Genomic DNA, 13,729 nt, shown 5'->3' with positions numbered 1-13,729 from the left:
GTTATATCTTTAGATATAATCCACTTCAATATGTCTCTGTGCATTAACATGACTTACCTGATTATTTTTGTATCTGTCACTAAAATACACACTGTTAACTTGTATAAATCCCTATTAGGATTTATGAAGCCTATTGCTGCTTTTTTTGATTATACAATCTGGCATCTGGTAAACTGGAAAGCTGCAGGTAGGTAGGGAAATGCATATCTGAAAACTAAAGAGCAACATCAAGCAAGACTGTTGTGTTATTTACTCGCTGCAGAAATTAATGTGATATAATTTAAAATGGTCAGGAAAGATTACTATCTTTTGGCACCAAATTCTAACACATGCAGTAAAATAGAAATTACGAACCTTGCCTAAACCAGAACTTTTATTTTCTTTTTGTTTCTTTCTTTCTTTTTTTTTAATTATTCCTTCCTCCCCACACTCCCCCAGTAGGAGTCCAATAAAACCCTGGAACATCCTATGCATAAAGAACATCAACTGGATGTAAACCAGAACTCTGGTTTTCTAGTGGTTTAGGATGGGAGGATCTTCCCCTGCAGTGGGAGGCAAACAGTGGAAATGTCAGTGCTTGATCTTTATAAAAATGCTCTGAACTAATATGTAGAGTTAAAATGAAGATAAATGAAAATGCTTGTGAAAAAGATTGTTAAAGATAGGACAGTACTATACGAAGCATGAACCCAGTGGACTGCAAATAAAGGATGCATCATAATATACAAGCACTGTGAGGAGGTCTGGAAAGTTTTATCTTCTTGGAAGAGGCTGAAAGAACTGAAAGAAAACTCTAGCTTTCCTTCACCAATTTAGGAAAGGCAAGGGGGCCAAGAAGGATGAAAAGCAATTTTTTTTCACAGGTGGAGAGGATGAAAAGCACTGTTCTCTTCTTTGTGTAACAGTTAAATCAAGACTAGGACAGCAGTATAAATTGTTAAGACAAAGTTCTACATTGGAACTTAGTTAATTATTATTGACTGGTCCTAATGATACTACTTCAGTATGATAAAAGAGTATTACCCTGAAATTATTCTGATTCATAACAGAAACATTAAGAAATGGAAGACAAGAAAAGAGGATTACCTCCTATTCTTCAAAATGTTTAAAAATAAACCAGTAGAGGACATAACAAGATGTGACAGTGGCAGAGCCTCACTCAACAATTTCTTAACAATGCTAGTTTTACAGTAAAATGCAAATAACAAGTTATAGTTCACTCCAAATATTTGAATTCATTCAAGAACTCTAAAAGGAGCATTTAATGAGCTAGCAATCAGAGCCAATACAAAGAGTCTGAGAAGGCCAAAGCTCTGTTGACCTGGAAGCTTCCAGTACTTCTCTGTATCATTTGTTTGGGAGATTTTCTTCTGTTGGGTTTTTTTGGGTGTGGTGTTTTTCTGTTGTTGTCCTTGTTTGTTAGTGTGGTCTTTGGGGGGGGGGAGGGGTGGTTTGTTAGGGTTTTTACTTCTTCACAGTGTTTTGCTCTTTATCTTCCATAGTCATTGAGATAACGGGCCAAATAAAAAGTTTTGTCTTCAGCACCCACAAATTTTTTGATGTTCAAAAGCCAGATCTCTGGTCATCACAAAACACTCAGACTTCAGCTGTAGATGTCATGAAAAAATGCCAGTGTCTTTTCTTGTGTAAGAAATTGACCTGAAGATGAGCAGAAGCTATAAAATTCATAATAATATCTGGATTTAAACCAGTCACAGAATCATAGAATCATTAAGATTGGAAAATACTTTTAAGGTCATTGAGTCCAACCACAACCCAACTACAATGACCACTAAACTATATCCTGAAGTGCCACATCTACATGGTTCTTGAACATCTCCAGTGATGGTGACCCTGCCACCATCCTGGGCAGCCTGTTCCAATGCCTCAACACTCCCTTGGTAAAGAAGTTTTTCCTAATGTCTAATCTAAACCTCCCCTGGAACAACACCAGCCCAATTCTTCTTGTCTGTTGCTAGTTACTTGGGAGAAGAGACCAACACCAGCCTCTCTACAACCTCCTTTCAGGTTGAGAGTGAACCGTTCCATAATCTTCCCCAAAACTGAGGCCTGGAGTTTCCCAGATCCTCCTTACAGCCCTTACAGCCCTTACAGCCCTGAGTAGCCAGGGGGCATAACAGGTTCTTAACTCCTTCCTCACAGATTATGGGAGATAACTTACTTCCATGCCCTTGGTTCCTCCAGCTATAGCTAATGACTGTATTTGCAACTCAAGTTTGGGAATACAAATTCCGTCTTTGAGTATGGCTGATGCTTCATCAATTGTTAGAAGGAAAAATTGTCTTTGAGGCTGAAATGAGGTAATAGCTGGGGTTTCAGGGGTTTCTAGCTAATGAATCTCTCCTACTTGGGCTATTTTTCTATGCTAAACTACTTTCTATATAAACTTAAACCCAGTTTCCGAGTGTTCAGTACTGGCATAACAAGTTCAGTAAGTAAGTCTCTTTGGACGTATGTATCTATTCTGTTCTTAAGTTCTCACCTGCCCCTCTTAATTTTAAGCAAATCTGAGAATGGAAGACTGACCAGGATTCTGCAGGCCAACATATAACTCACTAGGAATCGCTGCCAAGAAAATGAAGGCAACAGACTTTTACAACACTTTCTTCCCTGTGTTCTTTTCTCAGTTTGCTATGATATCCATTTTGGTTTCCTTCTGTAATAACTGGTTTAATATCTCAAACTTTCACATTGGCAAATAAGTCTAACTCAGAATAGTTTTAGAAACTAATTAATTTGTAATAAACGTGTAACTGGTGCATGCAACTGGATCTTATATTTTCTACAAGCTCTCACAACTTCAATCACATGTAATTTATCTTCAGTCAATATTAAAATCAACATCTGGAAAATGCAAGAATTAATGAGAATAAATACAAAGTCACTGAGCTGTTACTCATTTTCCTGTCTCTAAGTTATTAATTTTCCTATGCTTGGGCTATTAGAATTGATGTGATTGGGCGACACAAAAACTCCTGCATTTATTTCCTTTGAAAGCTAATGTTTTGTTTTTTTTTCATGTAGGCTTTTTCAACTTCAGGGCTGAAATTTGCAATGATAGTCATAACAGAAGAACACTAGCCAGGTTCATTTGGAATGAACATGAGCTTTGGAGTGTGGAACAAGGTTTGTCTTGGTCCTTTGTAAGAAGGTGACTTTCAGGGAATGATCTGTGCACAGTGATCCCAGTGGAGCAATTGCCTCTGAGAAACAAAACAAAGCAAGCTAAGAAAACAGAAACCTCACTAACAACCAACATAGTTTCCATGTGAGAAAAGCTCATAAGTACAAATGCTTTAAAGCAGTCAGATGACAAGGCAATAAAAACTGCATTCAAATCTTAGAATGTCACTCTGTCACATTAGTCAGCCTCATTGGCAGACTTTGCCAACAGATTCAGTCTATATAGAGCGATAAATGCAATGAGTATTTGGTATAGATACAGACACATTAGCAGTAGTTACAATATCACTTTAATGTCCTATTTTAGTCTTTTAAGAAAGCATTCACAGCAGATATTATACTAACTGTTTTCATTACTGTGTGTGCACTTCAGTGTTCTCCTGGATGGTGTTGCATCAAGTCCTGTGGGGCTAATTGATACAACCGTGGAACAGATTTTAAAGCCCTGAAACTGATGGTTTGTAGTAAAATGGCAGAAATAATACACTACTCCACTGTGGCTGAAAATTAAATAAAAAGCTGCATGTTCCTTTCAAGCATGCACAGCCAAAGTAAAAAAAACATACTGAAGATGATTCTACATTATATGAATATCCAAGTACACTGTCTGAAATCTACTTGAGGAAACAATTAATTCTGATTAAGGATTCTTCATTCTAAATGGAAAGTTGTCATATTCACTACTTTTTGCATAGATGCATTAAGAATTTGGACAGCTTGGCCCTTCCTCAGCGGGCTTTATTCCAGAACAAAGTTTCTACTGAGCTGACCCTATTTTATGCTGGATCATGTATGACTCATTCTCTAGCACCTGCTTAAAGCATAAAGCTGGCAGAAAGCATGAAGCTGGCACAAGCACCATATCACGTGCCTGTGCCGGATCCAGATGAAACACAAACTGCTGGGTGAACTACTAGCATATAGTGAGAGTATGAATGGTTGTTCAAATGCTCTCTGGGAGTTCTGCCATTGACTACCAGGGGCTCTAAATTTCTACCCACTTAACACATGAATCAAAGTCAAGTTAAGGAAAGTACAAAAGAATGTGACAATTTCTTAGTATCCGCTATTTTGCCAGTGATATCGGATTATCTGCAAAACAAGTGTTAATATTTCAATCACTTTACAATGCTCATTAAATTACACAAGTGATCAATGAACATACAAACCCTTAGTGCTAATAATGCCATCTGAAGACCTTAAGTACATATGTACAGATATTCCAAATGATGGGTAACTTTTGCATCTTGTACTTGCAAGATTAATGAAATCTTACACTGACTATTATTTATTCTCATTTGTGTGGTGTACAGACTGCACATAGGAATTACTCAGTACTTTAAGGATTTTTAGACATTAAGAGTATTATCAGTTAAACTTACCCTTTTCACAGAAATATACCCACAGCAGAATATTTTAAAGAATTGGCTCTTAAATTCAAGCTAGCAAAATGAATCCTAACCTTCACTGGCCATTGTGAAATGGATTGTATTAGCCTTCCTTTGCCTATACACAAATGAGCGTATACATCCTCTGAAAAATGTCACACTTGGTTTCCTAGTATCCCATAGAGATATAAACTGCTGATAGAGCAGATGTATCACAGAGAACGTAAGAAATTTCCGCTCTCCTCAGGGAACTGCATTTTCCCTGTTAGGTGATGGGAAAGTATTTGCACTGTCATGTAGTGACATACCAGAGGTGTTTCTACCTAAATCCACCACTCTAAACAATTATTGTTACTAGATCCAATGTAGGCTGGGGTTTTCCTACCACCACGATGAAGTACCACTCTAAAAATGCCTTTAGTGAGCAGCAAAAGCCTATTTCTTTAAGCCAACAGAAAGAATATGCACTATAGAGCATGATTATGTAATCCAGTAATTTCATGCCTTGCTTCTGTAAGTTTCCCAAATGCCATTACTCTGTGTTAAATTAATTTTGGCTGATTTAATCAAATGAGAGCACTGGGTAACTAATATAAACTAGAATTTCCTGAGACATTATATTTTATCTTCCAAATCCTAAAATCTTACGCTCATTTTACTGGGTAATTGTAATTGTCAGGTCTTTCGCAGAGTAGCAAAACCAAACCACTTTAGGATGAGTACAAATAAATTGCATGTATTTATTTGTGATCAGCTAACTCACAAAAACATTCCCATACAGAATTACTTCTCAGTTAAAGGCAGGTTTCTTTATGGTCATGACTTGCTCACCATGTCATATTAGAATCTCAATTCACATAAAAACTACATAAAAATAAAAGCAATACAGACTAAAATAGTCAGCCTTTAAGTAGGATGTAGGGATTTTAGCTGAATTTTTTAGCATTATCATTTTGCTTGAGTTATTTCCTACAGGCAGGGCTAGGTCATAGTGTTATTTGCACCCGAAGAATTTATTCAAAAGCATTTAGGTTACTGTAGAATAACAAAGGAAAAATTTTGCCCTTTATGAATGGGTTTCATATTTTGTTTTATAAGCACAGTTCATATGCAGCCATAAATTCTCCTGACTTTACTGAGATGAGTACATTTCCGTAAGTTTTCAAGTATCTGCATGACGAAATCTGAATCGGAGTTTACTAATCAAACTGTGTAAAGATTACAATTGTATTTATTGCTTATGTTGAAGTGCAGGTGCCCAAAACTGGCTAACTTAAAGTCCAGTGGATTCAGTCATGAGGTCTTTCCTAGTCTGTACACATGGCAGCCCAGATCTCAGTCTCTGTGATGTTCCAAAAAAACCTTGGCACCGCTCTGAGAGGTAATAAACAAAGTCTAACCTGTTTTGTTTCTTTTTTCTTCAGGGACTAAAAAGATCTTTTTACTGACTATCAGTGAGGCTCATATTCAAAACAACTTCTAAATATACCACAACCGACACCCATTATACTTTGGATTCTGGAAGAGATGCTGCCAGCACAACTGGTGGACACTGTTTTTAGCACCTCGATTCATCTGGATAGAATATGTATGTTACATATACAAGAGAAACTACAGCAAAGAGAGCAGTGGTCCTTTCTAGCACAGTGGGTATGCCTACAAGTTAAAGCAAAGGAGATTATACAGTGTTTGCTGATTTACTTCTGCTAGTCAGGGTATGGTATCTCAAACCATCATTTGCTAGCCCTCCAGAGATCCCCTATACATGGCACAGTTGTGACCAAGTCCTGTTGTTAGCAATTCCATCACTATCATACTTTTGATACTAATGCACCATTGGCTAGCAATCACAAGACAAGTAGACTACACTTCTGGTTTCACTTCCTTTGTAACTACATCTTCAGTAATAACGACAGCCACAGTAATAAACCTAACTTTTCTTGGTTTTTTTTCTAAGGCTTCCAGAAACTGCACTGCAAGCTCAAGAATTCTTGCTTTAGATCAAGTCTCCAGCACTCTAAAAATTAACTAAACACTCCTAAAAATGATATATTTCTATACATGCATTTTACACAATAGAAATCCCAAAAGAATTCTGTTCTTGCCAACACTGACTAAAGAAATAACAGAATAAATCTCCAACATGGAAAGTGTTTGCTTCAAATTCTGATATACACTCTGTTTAAGGTCCCTTCCTTTACTGGAAAATCAAGGAGATTAACAAATATTAATAATTATTGTTTTGATGTTAGAAATAGCTTACATAAAATAATTTGCAAACCACTTAGTCTTTCTTTTTTTATGATGATTCCTGGTCCTTTTAAATACTTTTGGGCTTCAGTTCAGTAGAATATTGAAGCACAGTATTTAATGTCAAGCACAACCTCAGTTTCTACTGGACCTGAAGTGTGCTTTTGGGTGACTTGCTGATTTATAGCCTATATGATTAATGTTCCCTTTCAAATTAAACATTTTTTCCAAAGACAAAGATTCCAGAATGCTCAAGAAGACTCCCTAAAGTTTACTCCACTAAGAGGAATGAACAGTGAGGAAGGCATCAAAACTCAGAATTCACCAAAGCACTGAATGTGCCTCAATATGATTTCAGTCTTAGGACATTCACCTGACATTCTTAGCCCAGGTGTAGAAAGCTCAATTCTGAACAGTAAACATAATCCAATATAAAAAGTAACATAATTAATTCATACTAAATTGGTGATCATCCTTTAAGTAGCAGGTGAATGCTGCAGCAAAAAAAAAACACAGGTAAAAGCAGCTGTCTTTCCAGTTTCCTAACAGACAACTGGCTTCTTACACGAGTTTGCTTATTTTCAGGTTTCCCTCCTAGTATTTACCACCCAAAATATATAACTCACACTGTCATTTTCCCAGCACCACTACACAGCACCTTCCAGTGAAAAGAAAAAACAAAAAAACACAAAGAAATTCTAAGTAGAGGCAGAGAATTAAAGATGATGTGAAAAATAAACGTCAAACCCACAAACAGATGAGAACAGATGTCAGCCAGACACTTTAGTGGGGTCATGGCAATTCACATCCACTAAAGCCTGGCCAAAAATAGTTCCATATGCAGTAAACATATGATGTACCATAAATCATTAAGTCATTATCACAGATGAGAGTGGAAGCATAATAGTTATTAAAATGTCTTTCTCTTAAATGGCTTCAGATTCAACAAAGCGGACTTAATTTGCATCTTCACAGGAGCTCTGTGAAGTAAGGACAACATATATCTTACCTGAGCTTTTATTGGTTTTGTTTTGTCTACTTTTCACTTGTTCAGTCCATAAGGTGGGGTAACGAGAAGCTATATCTAGAAAACAAGCAAACAAACAAACCAAAAAAAAACATGCAAAGGCAGGAATATTTCCTTCCTTACTCATTCATGAGAACAATTATAAGAAATAACTTTTGACTAAAAATCTGTTTAATCAGAATAAAAATCTCCCCAAATGTGTAATAGAGTTAAATCAGATTCTGTAAGATTTGCAGTGAGTAGTAAGGCAGGCACAATGTATGACCGTAGTTGTATGTGGGCCTTGAGCTTTCCATTTACAGACCATCAAATCTCCCCACAGGCAAATTAGCCTGACAGAGCCTCATCCTTACTATTATTAAACAATACGTTGAGGATAGAATTTATCTTTTAACTTCCTTATTCAGCCATACAGTTTTAATTTGCACTCTGCCTCAGGTTTAAAACCTCCCTCTGCCTTTTACAGTTGTTAATGTCAGACTTCATAGCTACAGCATAATCTCAAACTATCACATGAAATGCATTGCTTGTAAGTAAAAGACTCTGTTGTGTTTGCTGTCTTTATCTCGAAGAAACGCACAATGCTTTCAATTTCTTGCTGCCCTAACTTACAGCAGCATTTGATGCTGTTGTGTACAGTCCATAGTGCATAGTTTATTATCAAGCTCCTGTTGATGCTCACCTTCTTCATCGCCTTGAGGCTGAGTCTCCAGCGCAGGAACTGAGGCATCATCTGAATTCAGAATGGAAAAGATTTGCAAGGAGACTACAATTACGAGAGTAAGCTAAATAAGTGTACATATATGATTGATACGAATGATTTGCACATAGCCCCGGCCAGCAAACAAGCAATAATTTAAATGTCATTTGTATATACTTCCAGCATACATACATTAAATCTACAGACTACAACTTAGAAATGGATGTTTTTTTTAAGTTATGGCTGGTGAAATGATTGCAGGGTCTTTGATGAGGCATGAAGTGATCAGATTGCTTCCTGGAGAGTAATTCTTCAGTTTTAATGCTGCACATTGATACCTACAGCTTATCCCAGATCAAATCAGCTTTTCTAAAGAAACAATTAGATAAATGTATAGAAGGAGTAAGACTTGTGAAAGCAAAGGAAGTTTGAAGTGAATGAGTGGCTGCAGGCATGTCAGCACCTTAAAATGAAAGTTTCTTTTGGCAGAGCAATAGCTGCTTAACATTCAAGCTCATCTTATAAGCAAGATTCACAGATTAAAGAACAAGAATATTGTTTGTATGATTCTTGTCAGTCGGTCAGCCATCTCCATCCATCCACTAGCACCCATTACTACAAGAAAAGAGGGAGGAAAATTTACAGAAATGGTAAGATACTGTGTGAAATTTTAGGTTCAGTAAAACACAGTGGAAGTAGTGCTGTAGAAGAAATATTCAGTATGAAAAATTATTTACATTAATATTCTGTGAGAAAGAGAGATATCCAAAGACCCATTTTTATTATTTTTAGTTATGTCAGATATTGGGTAAACATGACTTAGTAGGCCTTGCTAGCATATATTTTCCAGTCATGCTGTTTCCTGTAGCATGGAGCTAAATCCAAAATCAAGATGCAGTAAACAGCATTTTCCACACAAGGGTTTTATTACCATGGTAACACTGAGTTACAGCTTTAAGGCTAACGCATTATTTCTATTTCCTCTTGCTGCTAGAATTCAGAACAGCCTCCTCCTTTTTTTTTTTTTGTTGGGTTTTTTGTTGTTCTTTTGGGGTGGATTTTTTTGTTCCCATCATCACAGATTTTTTGCAAATCTGTATTACCTTTATGAAACCATGCAGAGGATTTGGAGAGACTGACCTTTTCTTCTGGTTACAAATGCAGATATCAAGTAAATACTAATAGCAGGTAAACCCATATTTGCAGCTGTGGAACACAAACATCCATGTTTTTCACAGAACCAAAGTGGCAGCAATAGAAACCTATTTTCACTGCAAAATATTTTAACCAAAGCATAAGGAGGTTTCTTTTAAGAATGCTTATTTTGCATGTCCATGCAATGATAGAACACTTCGCTCCAACTTCATAACAGACTGTCACTTCTCCTTAGTTCTGCTGGTATTTTTGTGCTGTCCTCTGGGTGGTGGAATAAGACCATTGATTAATTTTAGAGAGGCCATCAAGCATCCAGGTGCACTGACAATTCAGACTTCTATTTTGATCATCAATAGATATGTGACTCGGAAAAGTCAGAGGTTCAGAGGGCAGCTTATAGCAGGAAAATACTACAAAGAGCCTAGACAGAAACTTTGAGTTTAAATGACATTTTTCAAATCATCTTCTGGCACACAGTTTTGGTTTGAGCCATATTTGGTCTTAAGTTACTACCTGAAATACAGATATAATGCTGTAATTTTAGTGATTATCAGCTCAGTCAAAAATTGCCCCTTGAACTATGCTTAAGCAGCATTTCAAACTGCTTTAACATTTAAAAGGTTGAGGGTTTTTAAAACTCAACAATTGTTCAGTGATTGACTCATAAAAGTGGCCTCAGTTCCCCTTAACTCAAAAGAAACAGGTTTGCTCTTGACCATCAATGAACCAACATTAGGTACAAGATATCTGTATAATCTGAAAGGTATTCACTTCAGAACTGGAACAGCTACAAGAACTCCTGAAGCACCCTTTATCTGAAGGAAGTCTCATTAATTTTCTGTTTGCACTCTGTTGGGTACATCATCTTGTTACAACAACCTTTTGTGATAAGACGTGTATAACGTTTCATTATTCAAAACATCATTCAATAGAGATTAACAACTGTGGAGCGGTTCATCTTCATGTTAATTAGTTACCTCAAAGGCTAATTCCATAGGTCTTCCCGGATGCCACATCCACATCAGTCCATATGTGCATACATTTAAACAGAAACAATTATGTTTGTTATCAGAGTTCATTTACCTGTAGTCCTGCAGTCAGCTAAGAATTACATAAAAGGGATGTGAATCCATCTCTGACACCTGTACTTTTCAGTCTGAATACTTCCCTTGGACAGAGGAGGGAACTGTGGGGCTAGGGAAGATACTTCAGGATTTATCTTTCAAACTTCATTCCTGTTTGCCTTAATGTGTAAATTTGCAAACATGCAAACAAACCTCCTGACCTCTAAAATCTGCAGCTGGAAATCTTGTTTCAGTATTGGAGTACCTGGAGAAGTGAGATGAACAACTGCAACAGGTATGACCCACCAGGCATAGACATCTTCCTCATTTAAATTACCAGCAATGTTGGACTCACATCAGATTTTGTCCTGCTAGCAAGATATACACCATGACCTATGGCTAACAACAACAATCATCTGGCCATGAATACAAACCATCAGATTAATTAATCTCAATACAGAGTAAAGTGCTGGGTCCAAGATGACTCAAGTAATGATTGCTGTGGAAATAAAATGAGGAATTTGGTTCCTGAGATTTTGGGACTCCAGAATGCTGCCTTTATCAACAGACAGAATAATCTGTCCTCCAGGACAAGAAAAGAGTATGGGAAAAATTTCAGAGTAAGGCTATGTGGGAAAAAATATCTTACAAACAGCACAGAATAGGTCTGAGACTAGAAAATGCCTATGCATATATGCATACATATACATATATATATATATTTATACTTAGGAATTTACTAAATAGCTACAATGATGACATAAATTTAATAGCACATATATATGTATTCTTATTACATGTGCAGCTATATTACATGATTAATATAAACTGATAATTTAAACCTATGGAAAATCAAAGTGGTATATCCCACAGCTATTTTAACTTCTATTTCAAGCTTAACTAAGATATTTACCTGTTTTTCCTGCACCTTCTCGTTGTGGCAGCTTCTCACTCACTGAACCTGCAATTGGAAAAAGGAATTAACCAGGGAAATGCTGTATTTACTTTTAATGTTTTTTAAGAAACACAGTTCTGTTTTAATGATTCATTTCTGTTTATTACAGCAATAAATATGTTCAAATTCTTCCCCTGCAAACAAATATTGTAACTTTGCCTGACTTCTGCATTTGCATGTGATCAATTCGCTGTCAGATGCTACTTCTTACACACCAAAGGACCTGATAAAGAAATAATATTAAACACTACATAGACACATGTGCAAGTACATGCTTATGTGCTGCAGAGTCAATGTTCCCCTTCCCCTCTGATACAGCGAGGACATGTCCTGCAGTAAGATGCTTTGCCCTAGCACTGCTCCCTCATGGTCCCTTGTGCAGAGCAGCACTCTTCTTACACAGGATCTTGCTCATGCACTTCGAGTGCTCTGAAGGTTTTCATCAGCTTCTAGCCCAACCCTGACTCAAATGAAAAAACATCCCTTTCTGCTTTAAATACTTCATGCAAAGCCCTTCAGAAACCATATGCTGGCATGATCTGTTGAGGAAGGCAAGGCCAGCACCTTATGCTGTGTTTGAGCTCACAAACTCAGAAGATGTCCCTAGAAGCTATGATCCTTAGGAAAGTAGACAGTAACAGTGGGAAGGGAGTTAAGAAGTTTGAAGGAGATGCGGTTTTTAACAGCTGATCCTACCAGCCTGCACTCCAGCCAGACCCAGCATCCAATCTTGATTTCCAGTAACCAAGAAATGGAGAAGCTATCGGTTTTTTTCAGTAGTTTTTCCAAGAGGTAGTTGTCCTCAGGTTCAAAATCTCATGTCTTGCTATATCTCATTATTAGAACCATTGGTATGATTCTAACTCCTAGCCACTTGTCAACCTATCTATATCTGCTGCATTAAAAAAAACCAAAACAACAAACCCCCAAACTTTTAAAAATGGTGTTTTGTCCTCTCTCTGAGAGGCTAAATGGAGTGGTCAATAATTAAAAACACAGTCTATCAATTCTTACCACATTCTCTTGCAGAAACCAATTTTAATGAAAAACAAAACAAAAGAAAAACCCACCAACTAATAACAACAAACCAAACCAAACTATACTCCACACCTGGCACATGCTCAGAAGTGTTTAAAATAATTTAGTTGCCTTCATTTTCTTAATTTATTTCCCTCTGGAATAACTAAATTCACTAGGTTTAAAATAAATGAACAAAACCCCCCAGATCTTGCAGCACAATAAATCTGAAGGACAATTTAAACAAGAGAACTCACTTAATCACAGGCCTCATTTACCATGCTAAGCTGATGTTTACTTCAACACGGCTTAGACATGTGAGTTTGACAGAAGGAAGAGAGCTAGCAACACCAGTCTGGTACACTCATTCCAGAATACATGACAATGTAGGCAAGTCCCTATTACCTTCTGAAGGATTTAGGTTTCACGCATTCATATCCAAATATTCTGGTTTAGACTTATTTCCTTTCCTGGTGGTTGTGTATTTTTATTGTATTAATTCAAACACAAAAAATTGCAGGAAAATATCCAAAAGAGTTCAGGGTAGCTAGGTCTGAACAGAACTCAATACTAACCCATGTTTTTCACTCTGAAGTGAAGACATATTCTTGCATTTATGCTAGCTGAAACCAGACGATGTTATTTTTTTGGTGCTTGGCCTGAATTTGATAAGAGGCTCAGCTTGAACTCAAATAAGATGTTCCAGTTTTAGGAAGTACTGCATACAAAATTACAGGCTTTTCTAATCACACTAAATACCAATGATCCCATCTTTCCTCAAATTTCATACAGTTACCATTAACTCTATACTGTCTCAATGTAGTTTAATACAGGGATATAATTATGATTCGTCTGCAAATACTGAGATTTTAGGGTCTGATTCTCATCCACACTAAAGCGTTTTGCACCAATTTGTGAGTAGAAATGAGGTATCTGAACAGGCAATGTGTGAGATGAACTGCCACTGAT

At 36.8% G+C, this 13,729-nt stretch overlaps 1 protein-coding gene across 4 annotated transcripts in view; it reads right to left on the bottom strand.

Moving 5' to 3' along the window:
• The window catches only part of SMOC2 (SPARC related modular calcium binding 2), a 134,220-nt gene that overhangs the window by 55,327 nt on the left and 65,164 nt on the right, over nt 1–13,729 (bottom strand). For all 4 annotated transcript variants that reach the window (XM_054162805.1, XM_054162806.1, XM_054162807.1 and 1 more), the window contains exons 5-7: nt 11,702–11,749; nt 8,552–8,602; nt 7,852–7,926 (exon numbers count right to left, since the gene is read on the bottom strand). In XM_054162805.1, coding sequence (XP_054018780.1) covers nt 7,852–7,926; nt 8,552–8,602; nt 11,702–11,749 — 174 coding nt within the window. The remainder of the gene's footprint in view (nt 1–7,851; nt 7,927–8,551; nt 8,603–11,701; nt 11,750–13,729) is intronic.

The sequence above is a fragment of the Dryobates pubescens genome, chromosome 6 (genome assembly GCF_014839835.1).
Source record: "Dryobates pubescens isolate bDryPub1 chromosome 6, bDryPub1.pri, whole genome shotgun sequence".
NCBI classification, from domain to species: domain Eukaryota; kingdom Metazoa; phylum Chordata; class Aves; order Piciformes; family Picidae; genus Dryobates; species Dryobates pubescens.
Note: the sequence above shows the minus strand (reverse complement) of the source record. Positions and strands in the feature narration are given on the sequence as shown.